The following is a 22,232-nucleotide window of genomic DNA, read 5'->3' as shown; positions in this document are numbered from 1 at the left end:
TTTCTCTCTCTCACTTCACCACCCACAGCAACTTAATTATGTTTTGCACCGTGAATGCTAAAATTAGCGTCAACAAACAAATAAAATCATCAACAAAATGCAATTAAAATAAACATATTTGATCGGGGCAAAGGACACATTAAATTCACGGCAGAGCTGAATGAGGAAAAAAGACTTGAAAGAACAACACCGGCGATTTCAGGTTTACAAGAAACACCGGATAAACGGCGACTGCAATCTTTAACTTTCAAAAGATGCAGCAAACAAGGTGAAAATGACTACATCCTGGCTTGCTAACCAAATACGATATTGAACCTGCGGATATCTAGTATCTGTACATACACCTCCGGAAACACAGACCAAAGGCGATTTAGTATTTGTAACCCGACAAACACAAGTCTTCTTGTAAGCTTGAGAACTATACACCCAGAGGACCCTAAAACTGGGAGTTACTTCCACCACCAGAACTGTCTAAACAAGTATATTTTCCTCATCCGAGCATCGTATGCCATGAAGGCTCGCGCTTTGACAGGGTCAGCATTCAAATACTCAAATGCATACATCTGTTTAGCCTCTTCCAAACCATCAATCTCCATCACAGCCTCTAGTAGTTGAGAGGCGTCAATTGAGTATTTGCTTTGCTCCATTGCATCAGCCAAGCGACGAATGCTTGACGCCACAGCCATCATTGCATCCTGAAGGGCTTCTGAGCCACGAGGGCGTTTCGGAAGTTGTCTAAGTGGCTGGATCAGAGGGGGGTCTTGAATACCATCTGGCACCTTGTTATACCCTTCTTCTGGTTCACTATATGACTCAGTTCCATCTGTCTCACTTAGGTCATCTGAGCTTGGAGAAAGAAATGAGGCAGAATCATCTTCACAATTCTTCATCTCACTTGGATGGCCTCCATCCTTCATCTTAGCCCAGCGACTAGGGACTTGATAGTTTCCACAAACAATTTTGAGTTCATCATACATCTCTATTGGCTTGCCTCGAAACCCTTTTGCATCAGGATGTGCCTATTTATGGAATTAACAATATCACCAATATGCAAACTATAAATAGAAGCATGAAAATTGGAAGAATAAAGAAGAAATTGACTCACTGCAATGTATCTCTTCCAAAGTTCTTGATTGTCACACTCGATCATCTTTGTAGTGGGATTCCACCTGAAACCATCTTGACTCAGGATATCCTTCATTGCCTTATACCTCTTCTTTATGGTCTTAAGACGATTAATGACCTTTTGATTGTTTAAATTCAAGTTGAAACGAGAGTTCACAGCAATACAAGCAGCAGTGTAAGCATGTTCATTAAAGCTCTTGTCAATTTTGTTTCCATGCCTAGCTTGAATAGCAAGGGAATCAATTAAACACTTATCCATTGCATGTGACCATACAACATTTCTTCCAGCATTTCTTCCTTTTTGCTTCAAATCCCTTCTCTGTCTATGCAGGTCATAGTGATCCATCTCGAACTCTGAAAATCAAATGATAACAAATAAATAAATAACCCAATAACTAGTTTGGTGCTATATGAAAGAATATGGTGCACATAAACTTGCAGGTGGGGAGTAATTATGATGGAAATCCTGAGGAACTCAAGTATCAACATAGGAAAAGAAAGAAAAACAATGCATAATGGTTTTCAAGATCAACTACTACTTGCAGTTTTTCACCCAGCTTTTTATAATCTCCTGAGCTGGCCATCGTGACGTGCATACATGAAAATGGAATTTCAATGTAGTGTAAGATATAAACCTATTAATATGTATTTAATGCACAAGAAAAAGATCAAAACATGTACAATATTCAATCATACATCTGCCAGAGGTCATGATGGTCACTCAAAGGGTTATAGGTTCAACAAATCGACTCTACACTTTGATAACTCTAACTACTTAAAATCCATGTATGGATTACCAATTCCATGAATGGATAACTCTAACTACTTAAAATCTATGCTTCCTAATCCAATGATCTCCCACTGCTGAAAGTGTGTTTATTAATGACACATGAAATCATACACTAACAATAAAATTACGCTCAGCATATAATGATGATAACTACTACTTACAGGTCCTATCCATACTCGTATTAGATTTATCTCAGAGGTAATGATACTTTCACTCGACGTCACAGGAAAAAAAGGATAGGGCCAATTAAAAAATGTGGAAGCGTCACAGGGACTCATACGCAACAGTAAACTTCAGCTAACATCTCATAGCACCGAAAACGAGTATATACATTCATAGACAAAGTAAATGAAAAACGAGGATAAACAACCCTTATAGAGATTTCTATTCTTTCTATTTTGTCAAAAAGCAATCCCAATCCCATATGTATTATGCTTCTCAAGATCGCAGAGAAAACGGAGGTCAGGAGACAAAAGAATTGTAAAGTACAGATTTTTCAAGCCTCCCAAAAAATAAACACTCTTGCTTTACGAAGTCCCCAGTGTTTCGTCTACGTGCAGTGTAAACTAACAATTGTTCAAACTACAGAAACTACATTGTTAAAGCAAGTAAGAGTGTAATTTCATTCCATTCCTCGAAAACAAAAGTAAGTGCACATTCATATGGATTGGGGATGACTTCAATCTTTTCACAGGCAAAACTTCATTACATATGTTTATATAAAGAATTCCATACCACCTAACAAGCTCAAGCAATTAGAATAACATTCTATATATACACTCGCACAGTGATATAGTGTATGCATACATGCAAACATACATTTATACAGCGCGAGAGAGGGAGAGATACCCTGGTCAATGGAGAGAGGAAGTAGCGATCTTTTCAAGTGGTGGAGCTCTCTCGCCGGTCAAATTGCCTATTCCCACTGCATCTGATCGCCGGGAGATGCAGAGACGGCGTTAGGATGAGGAATGAGGACCGCTGCCACACTTCATTTGGGAAATTAGGGTTTTTCGTTTTTGTAATTTTTCTTTTCTTTTCTTTTTTTTTCTCGAGAAAAGTTGGAAAATTTTTCTCGAGTGGTGACACTTTCTCGAAAGCCAAACGCCAAAGAAAAGCGCATTTGGTCTTCCGCTCCCGTACGCAATAGTCTGTGGATTTGCAGGACGGACTTATCATGAAGTGCCACGTATACTTGAAGACAGATGTACCAAGAGAGGAATGCTGCTGTGACTTCGTAATTGGTATCGAATTAGTAATTACGAGATCTAAACTTAAATTTTAAGTTAAAAAAGAATATTATTGGATTAAGTACAAAAAAAACTTCTATATGGTTGGTTGATTTTGAGTTATATTACTAATCATGGACTGCTTCAATTGTGAAATTCTGCCTTTGGATTTCATTATACAATTCTCCTGGGTTTATTTTAATTTAGTTAATTTTAAATTTTTGGTTTCTCAGTTAAGGTTGGATTTTTTATAAGTATTCATTAAAAATTTGTAGACCTCTCGGGATCACTCTTGGTAATTTTGGATAAAACTCAATCGCATGAATACATGGGAAAAAACTGTTCGAGAATCGAAATTATAAGGAAAGAGAAATAAACACGCAAAGGCATGAGCATTTTCCTCAATTAGAATTCTATATATGGAAATCTCCAACAAAGTTGGAGTCAACCCCTTCCGTTATAAAAACTGTGGTCAACCTATTTGACCTAATTCATCTGCGACTATAACTCTGCTTCCAGGTGAGTTTTCAGGCGTCGTTTGTAGCAGTTTTCGACAACGATGAGCTTATCCACCACCCCCGATCAACTCAGCATCACCTTAGCTTTCTTTTCCACCCAAAATTCACTCCAATTGATTGCCATTTTCGATGAGTCAACGTCCTAAGCTTCTGAGCTCCTCGACGGCAAACTTGTTGTTTCCAACCATCTTGATGCCATCCACGACCACCAATCGACAACAGCCCAGGAACCCAGGAGGATCTCCTTGGGTCTTGATTGCTCGTTGGTGTAGTGATGACAGCACGGTGAGGCAACCATTTCTTCGGTGGTCCATGAATTTGACAGTGGTTTTCGCCGTCCTCAGGCCAATTCTAGACTCCGCTGAAGGTATGAAAATTTCTCCCTTATTTGTAATGTAGCTCTTGGTAAATTTTGAGCCATTTTGGCGATTATTGAAATTTTCATCAAGCGAGGTCTACAGCCGCCGCCTTCAGTGGAGCTTAACCACTGACCCGACGTGAACTTTCTAAGCCAAGTACGATTCTCTAAATCTGTATTTGATATCTATTTGATGTGATTTTATTGTTTGCATTTAATTTAGTAAAGAGCCACCAATTAGTCTTTATGGTAGGTGAAGATTCGATCGCTGGTTCGTAATGAAATTTTGTATTTTTTTTGCATATATTATATGAGTATCTTAGGAACTTATCGATGATTGACTTTTGGTCAACATGTTCCGAATCGTTTGTAAATATGGAAATTAACGTTACTAAAGACTCTGATAAAGTCTAGTAGGCCTACCTTGGTCACTATGACATCTTGGGGATGTGCACTTCAGTTTGCATGCAAGTGGTACCTTACCAGGATTCATATGCTGCTTGAGCTTATAGGTGAGAGTCATGAAATGTGTGTTGCCTTGCATATTTGAAATCTTTGTGAAACGAGAGGGCTAGATGAGAACCGTTAAGCCATTATTATGGGGAGTTGTGATATCAAACTTGTATCATGTCTGGTTTCATTAAGTTATTCTAAACTAGGTTCCTAGAATTTTATTTGCTTCCATTGAGTTGGTCCAAAACTGTGTTTCATTTGGGTTCTATTGAGTTGATCTGGAGCGTTCTTTCATCTGGATTCCACTGAGTTGGTTCGAAATCCCATTTCCTATTCGATTTCGGCGAGTTGGTCTAAAACCCTTTTCTACTTTGATTCCGTTGAATTGGTTTGGAATCCCTCTCCTTATCCGGTTCTGTTGAATTGGTTCAAAACTCTCCTCTACTTTGATTTAGTTAAGTTGGTACAGAATCTCTCTTCCTACTCAGTTTCGTTGAGTTGGTCCGACGCTGTGCTCTATTTGGTTTCTGTTGAGTTGGTCCTTAAACCCTTTTTTTACTCAGTTCTGTTGAGTTAGTCCGAATTTTGATATCAAGTTTGATTTCAATTCATTAATGTATCATTTTTTTTAACAAACGATATTATCTACTGACACCCAACCCCGATATCCCCAAATATTAGGGTAGACACGTGTTAGCTGACACTCGAGGGTGACGAAGCCATTTTAAACATGCATATAAATAAAATATGTAATTAGAAATAGATACACCAATGCAGAACCGTGTTCAGAGCATACAACTACTCAAGAATCTTGTGAAGGAATTATAATAAATGGTACAAACAAAAGAATGAGTCATACACTGAGGAAACTCGAAGATACCTATGCAGAAGTGTTCTGATGCCGGGATTATATGTCTCGATTCTAACTCTTGAAAGGAGTGCAAACCTAAAAGAGTGAGTGGACCAAAGTTTATAATAATAATACTAATAATAAGAAAACCATTTCTTATGAACATACTAACCCTTTATTTTGAAAACACACACACGTGCGCGCGCGCGCACACACACACACACACACACATATATATATATATATAGTACTACATAATAGGTTTTTTTTGAAAATTCTAGCATGCCATGAAAAATGTTCGTAAAACTAGTACGTATAAAACATTGCTTAGTAATGGAAATATCGCCGCCCGAAGGCAAATCCGTAAATCTCATCCATGATGTACTCACTAGGGGTATCATAGTGGCCTGAAGGCATAACCATCACCAAAGGTGAACCTGTACGACACTGGGTTACGCCAATGAAGAAATCATGGTCCATCACCAGAAGGTGAAGCTGTACGACTTCGGGTTACGCCAGAGAAGAGATATATCTATATATATGTATATGCCTGAAGGTGAAGTTGTATGACTTTGGGTTACACCAGAGAAGAAAGGGGGGGTCCATCACCCGAAGGTGAAGTTGTACGACTCTGAGTTATGCCAGAGAAGAAACATATACATATAACATATCACACCGACACTAGCCCCGGGCTAGTGAAGTTAGGGGGGTATGTCATAAATATCATCAATTGTGTCCTATGGCCATAGGTTTCTACATATCCGGTTGTGTGTATGTGATGTATGATAACCTACTAGATAAGCACCGAAACATATCTCAAAATCTCATATCAATTTGGAGCTCAAAAGCTCAAAGTCTCATCACATAAATCCATGATAATTCACATTCGTAAATCCATAGAATTCCATATATGAAAACCCCATAATTCATAACCTTTAGTAAAAACGTAAATTCAATAAATCATAAATATGCATAAAAGCAATTTTAATAAATCATAAATCATTCATAAAGCATAAATCCAAAAATTTGTAAATCATATCATAAAACATAATCAAGTCATGAAATATGACATGCATGCAAGCCTAATATTTTATAAAAACATGCAATTTAAGCAAGGGTCCACTCGCAGATATTTTGTTGCCCAGGAGCAACTCGAGTGATCGAGGATGAAGTCACTTCCCACGGATGCACCTAACCACAATTTGTGACCATTTAGTAAAACTCTAACTAAACGATAGAATTTGGGAAAACAGACATTGGATTCGGATTCGGTACGTTGAAAAACCTAAAGAGGGACCTTGGGTTCCCCCCACATGCCGCCGCACGTGGCGGTTTCTGGAGAATGGAAACCCAATTTTTCGACCCACCCCAAAAATTACCAAATTTTACAGGAATGTAGAACTTATCAAGGGCAAGAACTTTCATACCTGAGTCGAAGTCCAATTCGGCCGGAACACACCTAAAAACCACCTCGATCCGTCGAAAACTCTAAAAATGGGTGTTCTTCGATTCGTCAAATTCGCAATTCCGCTGCCTTCAAACTTGTTTGGGCTTTGTTCCTGACCTCAAGTTGAGTCATTTGGTGGTGGTCATCGATGGTGAATGTTGCAGGAGTGGTGGATCGCCGCCGTGGTGTCCTCAAAGCTGTCGGCTTCGATCTTTTTGAATTAGGGCCAAATTGGCTCGAGTATTTTTTTTTTATAGAAATTAGAGAAGAGAGGTGACAAGCCCTTTTCCAGGTTGTAGCTTGAAGAAACTCGTTGAAAAATTGATGGAAAACTATCAAAAAACTCACAGGAGTCCGGCTAAACCGGGTCGGGTCCATGGGTCGAAGGGATGATCTGGATTGGGTGGTTTTTCTCTCCCTCCTTTCCCCTCCTTGCTTTCTTTTCTGATTGGTCCGCCTCCCCTCCTTTCTCTCATTTCCCCTTTCTCTCCTCCGTCCATCTCTCTCATTTCCCTCATTTCTCTCCTTATCTCTCCATCCTAGCCACACACGTGGCTCTAGATCAATGCTCTAGCAACCAGATCAATGCTCCAGCAAATTTGGAGCCTTCCAAATTAATAATCAAATGACCATTTTGCCTTGTCTTTGTTCATTTATAACTTCTTCGTTATAACTCTAAATTACATTCCGTTTGCGCCCACGTATTCGTAACAACGAGTACTATCACAATGCGTCAAGGAAACAAATCTTATGTGACATGACAAGGCGGTCAACAAAAATCAATGTTTTTGCTTCGAAGGAACGTTTTCATAACTTCACGTTCTAAATTATAAAACCGTAATATTTGGGGACGGGTCGTTACATCTACACTAAAGGGGAAGGAGGTGGGCTTAGCCTTACAATGGGCTAGCATAATGTGATTCAAATTCGCCTTTGGCTTGATTTGAACTTAAGACTTCTCACTTATAAGTGAAAATGAATACTATTAGACCGTAGTTCTAAGCGACAATTCATTAATCTATCATTAACTGTCCTTAATTAGCTTGTTTGAGTTTTATTTTATTTTCATCAATTTAGTTCACTAAACATGATCTAACACTTATTTTTCTAAGTCATCTTTCTCGGTGTTTTCCATGGTTCGACGGTTCCATGGGGATAGAGTTGGAAGCAACCCCGACATATCTTCCACCTCGGAGTTTTTCTTTGATGTACACTCCAAGGCTAAACAAGAAAAGCCATATCAACTTGTGGAAGCAGTGATGGCCCTGTTCAAACAAGACTATAGGATTTTCCAGATTCTACTGATCATCTTTAACATTATAGTGGTCCTTGCAGTTTGCAGAAAGTAAATAACAAAGAGCGCAAGATGTTTCACGAATCCAGTACAATTTACAAACATGTCAAAGATTGAGATGTGTAGTTTGAAGGGATTCAACACTTGCCTATACCAATCAAAATCATAATCCTAGCCGGAAACTTGACTTGCAGAAAGAAAAGGCCACACTAGCTTCCTGTTTATATAGGGCTTGTTCTGCATTTTGCTGATACAAAACCGTACGACCAGACTTTAATTTCTGGGTCTAATCGATTCAGTCTAGCTAAGATTAGCACTTGCGTATGTTGATATGACGATGCTACAGTTTACTGTTTTGTTAATTATCCAACATCTCGTAATGAAAAGAAAATAATAATAGTTGAGCACATGTAGATCAATACTGAAGAAACAAGGCGTGATGAAGTCAGGACATACAAGAAGTAGAGAGGGTTTGAATTGAAACTACGAACGTTCAGATACCTCAAAGAACCAGATACATCAATATCTCATCAGATCACCATATCTACACAATGTGCAGTCAAAACAAAACAATCAAGCATTCATCACCATAACTACATGATGCTCAGCTAACACAGCAAACAATGAAAACATAAACCGAATTCTGCTCAATCAACGAAAAGCAAACCATCCGGAAGTACTGTGACTACATCAATTTGCAGTTGAGAACTGATGCTCCGTCCCATGATGTACACACTTCAGAGAATAAAAATTGAAAACTATGGTGTTTCCATCAGCTTGAAGTCACAGTCGTCCCAAATCAGAAGGGAATCAGCATTGCAATTTAGTGACTTTGGAGACTTGCAAGGAGGTGGAGAGTCAAGCTTGTCAGACAGCCAGGGGAAATCATGCTCAGGCATCTCTTCCAAATCCCACTCCCTCAGGGGACTCTCGGGCTGAAAACCGAAAAAACAAACAAAAGCAATTGGTTACCCAACATCCAAAATACAAAATACTCCTGGAGCAAAAGAAGAATGAAATCCGAAACTTACATCCTGTTTCCTTGGCAGTGGAGGTGCACTTTGAAATGAAAGCTTCTTGGAAGAACCTGAACAAAAAAGGATCAAATAATAAATTTAAGTGTCCCCAGAAAATCATGAATTTCAAGAAACGCAAACTATTCTAAACATATAATCATACCAATATCTAGTCCAAGTGTCATCAGAAACTGACCCATGTCCATACTCTTGGTCTGTTCTTTAATGCACTCTTCATGATTGTGCAGAAATCCTTCCCCTGAAACATCATTAAGACAAAGATGCCCCTCTGCCACATCACTCACCTGCTTTGTGTTGTGCTTCTTCTTCTGCCCCTGTTCATTCTGTCTGTTTGAAATGTCAATTAGCGCCGTCCTGCTACGAGTTTGAACTGTATCCGAGACTTTAGACAAGCCTTTCTTATTGCTTGAATCATCACGAATGATTTCCTTGGAAGGCTGCTTTTGTAATGCCTGGATCAGAGCAGCAGGCTTCCCTGAATTCGATAGATCACCAAGCGGTTTCCTGCCACCAAGCCCCACTTTCCTTTGTGTTTTCAAGCCACCGCCCTTCCCCACAAGAGATGCTCCTGTTGCAGATAATATAAGGGTTAACCATCTAACTGTAGCCATACAGGAGTTTTAGATACTGAAATAAGAGCATAACTAGACTTTCAAGTACCATTAGAGTGAACGCTGAGATCCTGATCTCGAAAGAAACTACCAAGTTGTGATGCCATTGGTTCCCTTCTATAGCCAATTCAATTTTGATCCTCTACTAACTGTAGAAACAATCCATACGGAAACAACGGAAACTAAGCATGTGATATAGTTCCAAACACACTGCCGAAAACAAGATACAATGCAAAAAAACTCTTTCAGCATATTCCTTCGCACAGATAATTGAGCCTGAAGATGCCAGATCACTGATTGTAATCTCATGTGGCCGTACATCCAACAAAGCATTCTCATCACCGCTATGCTCATTTTTTGCATGTGTTGATATTAAACATTATCCGCACACAAATAGTTGACAAGATTCTTTTAAAACACTAAAGAAATTAGACACCAAAGAACTAGGAATTCACACCTCACAAGAAATAATACTTTCTTGGGTAGTCTTGATCCTTACGCTCAATAAATACTCAAGATTAGACGTTCATCTCCGAAATTCGGCGTCTTTAAAAATTAAACACTGATAGATAAAGATAGATTACATTGTAATTATAATTAATAATATCAATTTCTTATTTAACAAACACTGAAATGAAATTAATTAGGCATTAAAGGGCCTTTCTTTCTACAAACTGTTTACCCCAACAGAAATGTTGATAGTGGGTTTCAAAGCCGAAGCCAAATAATTTGCAAGATTAAGCATGATCACAAAAACCCTACCCTTCATATGAACCCTAAATCGATTATAATCCCAAATTAAAAATTGATTGAAATACAATTAAAAACGAAGAAATTAGAGATTAAAAACGAGAAATAATACCTTTGAGGGAAAACGGCTTATACGAAATAAACGACGAAGAACGCAGATTATTGAGAAATATCACGATTCACGACAGAGGAGATGACAAGAAGTTTTTGAAATTTGAGAACGGAGTGTGGGTAGCCGTTTGATTATAGACGGGTGAGAGTGAGTTGCAACGGTAACTTTATGTTATCATTACACTTATAACCCTCATGGGAAATGTAATTACGAGACTGACACCCGTGCTTATCCGTTCGATTTAGACAATTTGAATCACCGCCGTCCCTTTCTCAAAATTTTCTTCTCATATTATCCGTTCGATCTAGATTTACCTTTGATAGCAAGTAAATTCATATTTTCACAATTCTAAGAGAATTACGTACCACGACAATAAGGTCTGGTTTGATTATGAGATGATTCTGAAAAAAGTTGGTATAAAAAAAAGCTGGAAACTGTTTTTGTGTTTGGTAAAAATTCAGTTTCAACTTTTTTTCACAATTTTGGGTGAAGAAAAGCCAAAAACAAGAAGCTGCAAAACCTAGCTTTAAAAAACTGGTTTTTTTTCACATCTGTTTTACATAAAAGTTTACCAAACACTATAATACTGTTTTTTTTTTCAAAAGCACTTTTACAAAAATGTTTACCAAACACTCTGCTTCTTTATTTCATAACTGCTTATTGTCACAGCACAGCAGAAACAGTTTTTTTTCAAAGCACATCAATACCAAACCAGCCCTAAGTATAGTTAGTGAAGCACTTGAAGTGATTTTTTAGGGTTTACTTGCGTTTTACTAAGAATTTGTTCTAAAAATATTTTCACCAAAAACGTTATCAGTAATTTTAAAAATACTTCCAAATGAACCTGTAAATTTCAATATAAAATATTCAAAAACAAGTTTCTACAATTTGTAAACACTATTAGATGGTCAAAGATTTATAAGGTTGTAACATCCCACATCGCCCAGGGGACTGATCCTTAAATGTATATCCCATCCTACCTAGCACGAGGCCTTTTGGGAGCTCACTGGCTTCGGGTTCCGTAGGAACTCCGAAGTTAAGCGAGAAGGGGGCTAGAGCAATCCCAGGATGGGTGACCCACTGGGAAGTTGCTCGTGAGTTTCCAAAAACAAAACCGTGAGGGAATGGTAAGCTCAAAACGGACAATATCGTGCTATGGTGGTGGAGCGGGCCGGGGGAGTGGTCCCCCCCCGGGCCGGGATGTGACAAAGGTGATATAATCCGCAACACTTAATTTACAACATCCGGAACACAAATAAATAAAATTACAAATATCCAGAATCTGTACAACTAGCCCATTAGGGGTGGGCATAAAAACCGCAAAACCGCATCGAACCGTAAGAAAAAAAACCGAAAAAAACCGTGTTGACCGGAAAAGTCAACTTTGAGTGAAAAACCGAACCGAACCGTTCAAACCGGTTCCGGTTTCGGTTTCGAATGATCAAGAACCGATCGAACCGAACCGAACCGTTTTATTAATTTCATTCAGTCCAGTTGTCAGGTTTAGAAACTATCTAGGAGATAACCTGGGTGATGAATTTCATTCAAGCTCACAATCTAAAACTATGCTTGATATAATGATAAAGTAGTAACTAGTAAGGATATTATATATTAAAAACTGTTCGACCTACTTGGTTTTAAGATTAAATATGTTCATTCATTTCCACTTTGAGGCGTAAAATATCCTTTTAACTTCTTATACACATACTTCAATTTTCATGTTTTTTAATATAAAAACAAAACTGTATATTGTTAAGTTATGGAGATTGTTTTAAACTTCTATGGATGCTACAAATCTATGTAGAAATCTATTTTTCTAGAAAGGTTGTCATTTATTTTGCTTAGTTTATGATATTTCAGTATCTTATATACTATCTTCAATAGACAGGTTGGTGGGCGGAAACTCTTGCTTGATGTGGTTACTATTGTTTGGGTTGACACCTTATTGTTGATCAAGTCTAAGAATGCCGCTAGGAGCCCATTACAGCGCAAGCATCTGATGAAATTAGCACAGAGGATTTGGTGTTCAAATAATTTATTATTAGGAACCGTAAACCGGCGAGAACCGAATCGGAACCGGTGTAGACCGAACCGTAAGGTTCTAGTAATAAATTTAAGTGGAACCGCACCGAATCGAACCGTTAATATATTTCGGTTCCGGTTCCAGTTTAGGGGTGGAACCGCACCAAACCGCACCGTGCCCACCCCTATAGCCCATAATCTGAACAAGCACTGTGTTTTGGACATACAAATTGATTAATCAAGAAGCACTGAGACAGTCTTCCCACTCTCCATACTTGGAACTCAAGTTTCCTCCCCCATTCTGCTGTGCGTACTCGGAGATAACGGCTCGCGCACAAACGTCCCACGTCCTTGCTATCTCCCCAAGTGACAAGGGTTCCGTCAGCCTCCGGAGAGACATATTCAGCTTTGATTTTACCTTTGCTGAAAGATCTTCTAGCTCATCACTGCCAGACCAACAACGGATTAGACCAAAAGGATAAACGGAAACTAGGCGTGCTAAATTCATTCATCCAGGATACACAAAACAATTCGACCAAAAGCTTCTAGTACATTTTCAACATCCGGAATACAACTTAAGAAATGCCTAGGCGCACACAAAATGTATGCGAGAGCAATGTCTCACCTGACTTCCACTCTCAGCTTGTGTAGAAATATGGGAGAGCACAATGGATAATTTGCAGGAACAAGCAATCGTAAAGGCTGGATGGGAAACTGCACAGACATGAAAAAGCAGTCATACTGGGATAGAATCGTCACATGAATAGTTTATGAATCACATTTAGACTACTGTGTAAGACACACCGTGACAATGGTTCCTTGACCACCTCTAAATTGAGCTGAGACTACTGTCGGAGGGGTATCTTCATCACTGATATCTAGTACAGTGTCTATTAGTTGGTGGTTGATCGCTGTAATTTCTTCTAACAGGGTTTGATTCACCTGCAACATGTAGTATATAATTATAACCAGAAGAGCATCTTCAAAGGAGATATCAAATTTTGAACATAAAATTTAAATTTGACAGCCAATGTGGCATTTTAACATTTTTTTTTAAAGTTTTATTGTCTATCCGATATGTCAAATTAAATTATTATTTTATTATATTATAAAATAAATGATTAAATTAATAAAAACTGAATAAAAGGCACTTAATAATTATGAAATCCGAACCGTTCACCATTTCTTTTTAACAAGAGGGAACCGTTCACTTACCTCTATTGAACAAAAGGAAAACGGGTCAATAACAACATTAATTGCAATGATGATTAAACCAATAAAAAATTAATAAAAAGCATTCATAATTAATTTTGAAGCTGCTGTCAAATCTGACAACAGCTCTCTTGCTGCCAATCCATGTCATCGCCACATAGGATTTGACATTTCGGTTGAAGAACATTAGTGTGGTCTTTGTTTTTACTGTTATAGCTTATGTGGACATTTGGAGATGCTCTAAGGAGACATACTCAAACCCAAAGTTTTGAGATGGGAGGTAAGATTCATATTCTTTTCCATGCTGCTTCTCTTCTGATTTATGTACCGACTAAACAAATTCAAAGCTAAGACTTACCCGGAGAACCCTACCAGGAGTCTTACTTTAAGAGATGTTCAAAATATTACCAGAATAGGATACCACAAAACAACTCAACGACAATATCAAATAACTAGAAGGGAATTGTTATTATTACTCCAAAAATCTCATTTGGTACTCCAAACTTTCTATTATTAGAAAAAAAAAAAATATACTTGTGAAGAGTGTAGAATGAGATTTTTGAAGTGTTAATAACAATTCCCAACTGGAATAGTGAAAAACAATTGACTTTCTCTGCCTAAAAATTATGAATCAATTTCTAAAAAGTTATACCAATTAATATGCTGAAAAATCCATCACGGAATTCAACTTTCCTGGCTTAAATATGGAGATAATATATCATGCCAATAATGATGAGAAAACGCTTGGTAGAATTTAGAGTTCAAGAACTATTACAGAACACGTAATACATGAATTTTAATCTTTTTCACGGCATTGTCTAGGTTAGTACTATAATAAAACAACCCTAAAAGAAATGAGAGATATGACAACAGATTTCCTGTCACAGAAGTCAGACAGTTGTAGAAAGTGAAAGAAAGAAAATAGAAGTCAAGAGTATTTGGGTCCTCGAGTAGAAGAGACCGGGAGATGACCTTGTTTTTGAATCAGATGGTGAAGGAAATAAAATGACCGAACCATAACAACCAGAAGGATCACACTGATTATAATTTTTCAGCTAAATTGATTTTCTGTCGTAAACAGTATCTCCATGACATGGTACTATTATTTGGATAAATCATATATAAGCTTTAAACAATTAAAAAGAACCTCTCAGAGCAGCATCATACCTCAATCCTTGGCCTTTTGATATAAGATACTGCAGTTGACTCCAAGTCAAATATCTCCATATCACTTAACTTTGAACTATCACGGATACTTCCAGTTGCTGATGCAATGACATCAATTGGCACTGTACTTTTGCAGCGTTTCGTATTTTTTGTTCCAAAGGTCATACCTTGCCATGTTAAATAACTCTTCTGCAAACGAGAATTGGTCATGCCCGCTAAATCCTCACCTATTGAACCTCCAGATCCTGTAAGTGTTGCTGATCCTGATATCCTATCAGTTGTACAAACAACAGAGCCAATGTCCAAAACAGAAGCGCTTAGTGCCTTAGATGACATCAAGTTCACCTGAAATAGAAAAAGAAAATTACATTGCATCTTATATATCTTAATTTTGATGTTATGCAATAAATCCAACACTTTCTGAAACAATCAAAGAGAAACTTGCAACAGTTCAGACTGACCACTTTAATTAAGCGCTGAATAGGCTGCTCAGAAGCACTCAACTCATCAGACATTGTTGTAGATGTATCACAATGAATGACGTTACTGGACTCTTCAAGTAAGGGTGAAACAGATATCCCAGGAGTACTGATGGCAATGGGTGATGGGGATTTTGCTGCAATATTTACTTGTTCATCTCCAATACTTCCAGCATTTGATAGGGATGAAGTATCAGAAATAGGTCTCTCAAAATCTCCCCGGACAGATGATGAAGGCAAGGGAACCAAACAAGAAGTTTTAATAGAGCGTGAGTTTATGGGATGGAAAGTGGTTCTAGCTTCTGTTAGAGGCATCGGAAGATTTTTCTTGTCAATAGTAGAACACTGAGGAACTTGTGAGCAGGAAGAACCATAAGTTTTGGGCAAAGCAGTAGGAAGTGAAGCTCCAGATTGCAACCTTACCAGCCTGCTATGCTGTTGCACAATTTGTTTTTGTTGTACTGATTGGTGCAGCATCTCATGCCTATCTTGAAGTTCTTGCTTCTGTGTCTGAGTCTGCACATCCCGCTCTTCTTTAGGTTGTTTCAGGCACATCTCTTGAAGTGTATTACAGCTTGACTCAAAAGCAGTCACGTTTGACTGTGGTCTATGCACGGGGCTATGTGACAACAAGGTCTTAACGTTTGGTTGTTGGAGATTGCTTCTAGGAATATTTAAGTTTCCTGAGGAAACCTGCTGCACTATGTTAAATGAGCCTATCTTTCCTGAATACTTCTCAGTCGACTGCAGGGTTGGATGCTCATATACAGACATAGAATTGTTTTCCAAGTTCGTTGCATTGCTCCGCTGCATTGTTGTTGCAGAATCCTGTGAGTTCACTGGCTGAAATGTTGGCTTCTTTTCGTCTTGCTGTGTCTGAACTGGAGAAGTTTGAGAACAAAGTTGTACGAATTGACGCGTAGAGTGCACATCAGAAGATCGTTGTCCATGATGCTGTGAGGGACCAGAATTTCCCCTTCCACGTACACTAAGAATAGAAATAATGTACTTCTCAAATACACCCAGACTCTCCTTGTAAGAAGGTGGAATATTGCTTTTGGGAAAACTTAGATTAGAAATGATTGTATTCACCCTATTCCTCAATGAATTAAGTTTCTCAATGCTGCCTGTTTCTGTCTGTTGAGAGATAGAGTTGAGCTGGAGAAAATTAAGAGAACTTCAACAAATAATCATAGAAACTTTTCGTCCTAAAATTTTAATGCAAGAGAGCCATTGATCTGATGTTGGATACCTAAGGCAGAAAATTTGAAGTGAAGGATAACTTACCTGCTGGAGCCTACACGTTATTGTACTATACATATCAGTCAGAGGTGTTAAATACTTGATTTTTAGACTTTGAAGCTGCGAAGTAACATTTTAAAAAATTATTCGGTCACAGCTTTATTCTTTAATTAACCGCCCTACACAACAATGGGCTCATAGTAATTTTAGTTTTACTGACAAAAGCAGGAAGAGAGAAAGAGAGAGAGAGAGAGAGAGAGAGAGAGAGAGAGAGATTACCATCTGGTAGGCATCCTCTTGCCAGTTCTCTGTGCGTGAAACCCTTCTTGCAGATGTAGAAGTTAGTGTGCCTGTCAAACGAGTATAAAATGATAGAGTGCAAGTCAATTGAGAGTCGATCTGACAGGTTGAAAGCGGAAATAAGATGATGATTGCATGTAATTCTGCAAAGGGTTTTCAGAGGAACATCCGTACAGAATCAAAATAAAAAGATACCCCAAGAAGTGAGCCTTTCTTTGTACAAAATTAACAATTGAGGGAAAATTTCCAAATCCACAGGATTGCAGAAAATGACAATGAGTTTAAATTAAAAGAGCGAGCTTATAACATCGTTACTGCAGATATTTACATTTCCTAGAAGCCAGCTAATGTAGTTGGGCAGATTCTGTAGTTTGTTAATAGAGCATTCAAAAGTTTCGTAATAATATTGCACATACAAATACATAATCACATGAAAATATATTATTGCACCACTAAAAGATGTGAGAATCCAGAAAAACTGCAAGAGAAATTAAGCAACCAGGGCTCATACTGAACAGAAGGCCATGTCAATCAGTAGATAACAAAACCAACAAAATGATAAGAAAATAGGTAGTCAGAACATATATTTTCAGGACAGATACCCAAATGTTACTACGAAGTGAGAACTAATTTTAACAACAAACTACATAACTTCATGAGCTAATTTTGATTATTAGGTTGATCAGAACTAGCCTGCCCAGTTAGAAGTTTTCCACACTTCTGGAATAAGATCATAGAAATTAGCAACTCAATAATTTATCAACAATGAATCTAGGAAGGTATTTCTACTTATTTTCTTATTTAATAAATCAACTTTTTCTGCTGATACATAATTCGGTTTCACAGTTTTACCTGATGTTTGATATGTTTGCTGCTGATCTTCTGCTGATGGATTTGGCAGTTGTTCCATCTTCTGTGGCTGTGTTTGTGAGTTCAGTCGTCTCTCAAGAGAATCTGCCTGTGATTCTTGATCTTGATTTGGCAGCAGAACTGAAGCTTTCTGTTGGGTTTGCCCCTGCATATTTACCTCGAATAGGCGCATGCCTGAGCTGGCACACTGTGTTTCAAGCAGCTGTGAGCTTTGTGGCAGTACATACATATTGTTTCTTTCACTCAATTGCTCATGATGTGCACTTGAATGATTTATTTTCTGTACCTGAAACTGCTGTTGTACAGTATTCTGTTGGCATGGTAACCTGGGCTGTTGCTGGTGCAAGTTAGGGCAGCCATTTGGTTGCCCATCTAAGTGGCTCTGTTGCATATTAGTAGCAGTCAACTTTCTCCCTAACAAATGTGCTTGCTTTTGTGATTGCATTAATGGGTTCTGTGAACTTGATGACACATTTTGATGATATCCAGAGCCACTTGTGATTGGTTTGTTTGCCTAAAGGCTATCTGTGACTGAGTCTTATTCCCTGACTGTGTTGTCTTATCGAAATAAGACATCTGATCCTGCCAAATACCAGAAAGTGGAGCAACACGCGTCTCCGAAGGGCACATGACAGGAGTTTGCAACATAGATTGTTGAGAGGTCTGTTGCTGAGTAGGGTTTAAGAGTTTCGGTTGGTAGTGGTGCTGAGGCTGTAGTTGCTTCTGGGTTATACACGATGGTGAGATATTTTCCTGCTTACAAAGATGAGGATTTAGCTGCTCATGGTTCTGCTGGGAAACGATCTGGGGTGAATTTTGTCTCCCTTGCTTCTGTCTCAAATTATTGACAGAAATATTAAAAGGTTGGCCACTCCCTGATAAATTTCCTACAGACCTTTGTGAATTAACAAACACACTCTGCGAATTGGAATTTTCACTAGCATTGTTTGGCAAAGCAACGTGAGGCGAAATACTGACAGTGGACCGTGCAGATGCTAAATTAGTAACGACTCCACCAGATGCAGTGTTATCTTGAACATTAGGCAATGAATGTTGTTCATGTGCTTGGGACAGAGTTGTGGCTTGAACAGAAATCGATTGGCCTTGCTTACCACCTTGGAGATGAATATCATACGATGTAATTATAAAATAATGATAAAACAAAAGATTAATTAATTCAAATTTTGAAGAATACAAGAAATATATGTAGGAGATCCTGTACTGGAATCCTAGTAATTACAACTTCCCATTGTAAGTTCAACTCCTGATGTTAGACATTATAATGGTTGGTTGAAGTACACATGCGACACAAGTATTAGAATATAAAATAATCCTTGTCCCTTGTCGGAGCAAAAGCTTCTGAGAATATAGTGACCAACAAATTCATCACTATTCAAAATGTAAATATTCTTCCGTCACTACTGAAAAAATAGTATCACTTGGGAAAGCAAATGACGTGAAGACACACACACACACCAGAGAGAGAGAGAGAGAGAGAGAGAGAGAGAGAGAGATTTGATATCTCAAGCTTAGCTTCTTGTAGCCACCAAAGATATAAAAAACAGTTCTCAGATTTTCCCTATAAAAACCACAAATGATCTTCCGTTTTATGATTTAAAAAAATATTGATTATGTAGCCAGGGAAGATGATATCATGTGCACCCAACAAAGATATAGCTAACATTACATTACATGTTAACACCGTTCCAGATTTAAGGGAAAAAAAAAATATAACCCACTTTTGTTTTCTTCTTTAAAATGAAGGCAAGCATACATAATGCACATAAACAGTCTATTTTAGAAGCAAAACATCAAACAATCTGATATTGCTAAACTCAATAATTTAGTTTTCAAAATAATGGCATACCTGGATTCAAGTTTTTTGACTCCAACCTCGATTTGATCCGCATTATATAGTCTTGCTAAATTAAACAAGAAATGTTTATTTTAGGCTGATAAAAAAATATTTACTCAACTATTCTTTCTAATCAGCATATATAAAAAAAAGCGTCAGTGAACCACAAAGATTTATCTTCTAGGTTTATTTCCAAATTAAACATAGGTTGTTAGGTTCGAGAGGGGAAATTCTGAAAATAACAGAAAATGTAAGCTTGAGAAGAAAGGCATATCATAACTTAAGTTACCTGGTCTCTGGCAACCATATAAACCTTTTCCTCGAAATTTACAGCTATCCTCTTGTAATCAGACATATGTTTCTCATGCTCAGAAAATGGAAAACGCTTCATTAAGCTACTTATACTGCATGAGAAATTGTTCTGGAGTCAGAATGTATTGGCCATGCCAACCAATAAAATTACAAAATTAATTTTATTCGTAAACTAATCAGAACCTGCTTAGTAAAATAACAGTATCATAATACATATTTAGTCTATCAGATTCTCATAACTTGGCTTAAAAATTTCATATCTAGTTCAGAAGATATATTAAATATTTCCCTTCCAGGCTTGTCAATTGGTCATCCTGAAGCTCACCCAAGTTCAGCCATCATAAAGCTTATCACCTCTAAATTGAAAAACCCTTACAGGGGAATTCAAATGATGCTTTGATATGAATAATGCAATTCAACTTACATCTTGTTCACAACTTTTTCTCGAGACTCTGCAGGAAATTTAGTTCTCCAATTGACCGGATCCATATTGTGGTCAGCTTGAGCGCGCCTTTAATATTGAGAATCCATAAACAACAGAGATTTTGGAAGGTTTAAAGCTATGTAAAGTACTTCACAAGCAATTACATTCAAAAGAAAAAATGGCATGTACAGAAATGCAAACATTGAGGAGAGCTATATAAGCTTTCATAAAACACCCTCCCAAATGACAACCTACTTGTTATTTATCGTACAATATATACATGCATTTTTCTCTGTTAAACACTTCTATCAGTTTCAGGTAAATAAAGCCACATACAAAGCATATCCATACAAGGCATCTCCAATGACTAGATTTATATAAAATCACTTGCACCGCACTTAATTAAATGATACTATAAAAAAACCATGCTTATTAAAGACAAGTGCCAAGTCGATCTCCCTGTACAATGGGAGACCAAAACTTAAAATCATTTATAAAAAATATTGAGATATGGCTTACATGATCCTATCCTATGTTTATGTTTTATGTGATGTTACTTTTGTTCAAGACTACATCGTTTTAGGATTGCATTAGATTATTTTATGGTTAGCGGGTAACTTTCTAAGAGCGAGCCTTGGCGCAATGGAAAAGTTTGTGGAAACAACCTTTTTGCAAAGCATAGATGGAGAACCACCACTAAACCTCCAAAAAGGTAGCTTACAATTCCAAAATGCATTTCACCCTGTTTTGAGTTTCACTATTTTTTTTTCCCTTCTTTGTCATCTAAGCATTTTGCCTAAAAGTATATTAACTTCAGAGATTTCTCCCAATTCCGGGACGACATTGCAAGAAAAACCTTCAACAAAAACAGCCTCCACCCCAAAACAAATGAATTTAACTAAACCAGTAGCGGCATTAACTCGAACAGAAACAGAGCATCTCCAATAAAATCTCAAAAACAAGTGCAGTAAAAATCCCAAAAAAAAAAAAAAAAAACACCAAATTTAACCAATCCAATACATAAATTTAACATACACATAACCAATTCACAAAATCATCACCCAGTAAACCCCAGAAAACGCAGGCACCCAAATAAAAAGATCAAAAAATAAAAACCAGAATTAAAAATCTACAGAAGGATTTTATACCTATTTTGTGTCTTCACAAAAAGCGCCGGCGAGAGTATCGGTTGAGAAATCGGAGATTGACACAATCAGAAAAAGGGTTTTGCGGAGGACTCGCGGCTGAGGAAAGGGCGACTGATCGACTGCGTGCTCAAAAGACTCTTTCCTTTCCCGCCGCGTGTAGTTTAGTGCATGAGAGTGTGTATATATTATACAGTGTAACCGTGCGTAGGTAGGTATGCTTGACAAGCAAGGAATTTGTATTCGTGTGGACTTGCCACAGGTCAAAGTCATTAGATATAAAATCCCCGCCAAAGCGTGGATACCGTTCAAGTTGGCAAGTTGGGTCGCACATTGGATTTTGTTACTATTTTGTTATTTTTTTAGTACATTGCACATGTTCAAACAACGTTTCACATCTTTTTTTGTGAGATGTTGTTTTGTGTTTTCTAAGAACGTTACACGTGGTTTTTATCACATATTTTACATTTTGTACAAACGTTATGTGTCTGTTTTATCGATTTTCATTGCACATATCCAAAGAACGTTAACCTAATCTGTCATGTGTTCATATAGATGATTTTTAAATGGGTCGTAATGGTAAGAACATCTATGGTGTAGATATACATATTTTTGAAATTGGGTACATTG

The 22,232-nt window shown here is 37.6% G+C and overlaps 2 protein-coding genes and 1 pseudogene across 4 annotated transcripts; all 3 read right to left on the bottom strand.

Moving 5' to 3' along the window:
- Positions 1 to 98: 98 nt before the first annotated feature.
- Positions 99 to 3,028, bottom strand: LOC103952126. Of its 2 annotated transcripts, none has more exons than XM_048586509.1 (3): positions 2,735 to 3,028; positions 1,106 to 1,479; positions 99 to 1,019 (listed from the first exon to the last, which is right to left on the bottom strand). In XM_048586509.1, exons 2-3 carry the CDS (start codon positions 1,469 to 1,471, stop codon positions 450 to 452), a joined length of 936 nt encoding a protein of 311 aa, XP_048442466.1. In that variant the 5' UTR covers positions 1,472 to 1,479; positions 2,735 to 3,028; the 3' UTR covers positions 99 to 449. The 2 variants fall into 2 exon arrangements, with proteins under 2 accessions (XP_048442466.1, XP_009361927.2); XM_009363652.3 differs by having other exon boundaries at positions 2,765 to 3,026.
- A 5,489-nt stretch (positions 3,029 to 8,517) lies between these two features.
- On the bottom strand, positions 8,518 to 10,714 carry LOC103952125 (protein PATRONUS 1). Of its 2 annotated transcripts, none has more exons than XM_009363650.3 (5): positions 10,575 to 10,714; positions 9,762 to 9,861; positions 9,244 to 9,669; positions 9,096 to 9,151; positions 8,518 to 8,999 (listed from the first exon to the last, which is right to left on the bottom strand). In XM_009363650.3, exons 2-5 carry the CDS (start codon positions 9,817 to 9,819, stop codon positions 8,823 to 8,825), a joined length of 717 nt encoding a protein of 238 aa, XP_009361925.2. In that variant the 5' UTR covers positions 9,820 to 9,861; positions 10,575 to 10,714; the 3' UTR covers positions 8,518 to 8,822. The 2 variants fall into 2 exon arrangements, with proteins under 2 accessions (XP_009361925.2, XP_048442319.1); XM_048586362.1 differs by having other exon boundaries at positions 9,277 to 9,669; positions 10,575 to 10,637.
- A 2,084-nt stretch (positions 10,715 to 12,798) lies between these two features.
- LOC103952124 lies at positions 12,799 to 21,741 on the bottom strand (annotated as a pseudogene).
- Positions 21,742 to 22,232: the final 491 nt, after the last annotated feature.

Source organism: the organism of the source record quoted next, unplaced genomic scaffold (genome assembly GCF_019419815.1).
Source record: "Pyrus x bretschneideri cultivar Hongxiangsu unplaced genomic scaffold, Pyrus_bretschneideri_v1 Contig24, whole genome shotgun sequence".
NCBI lineage: Eukaryota > Viridiplantae > Streptophyta > Magnoliopsida > Rosales > Rosaceae > Pyrus > Pyrus x bretschneideri.
Note: the sequence above shows the minus strand (reverse complement) of the source record. Positions and strands in the feature narration are given on the sequence as shown.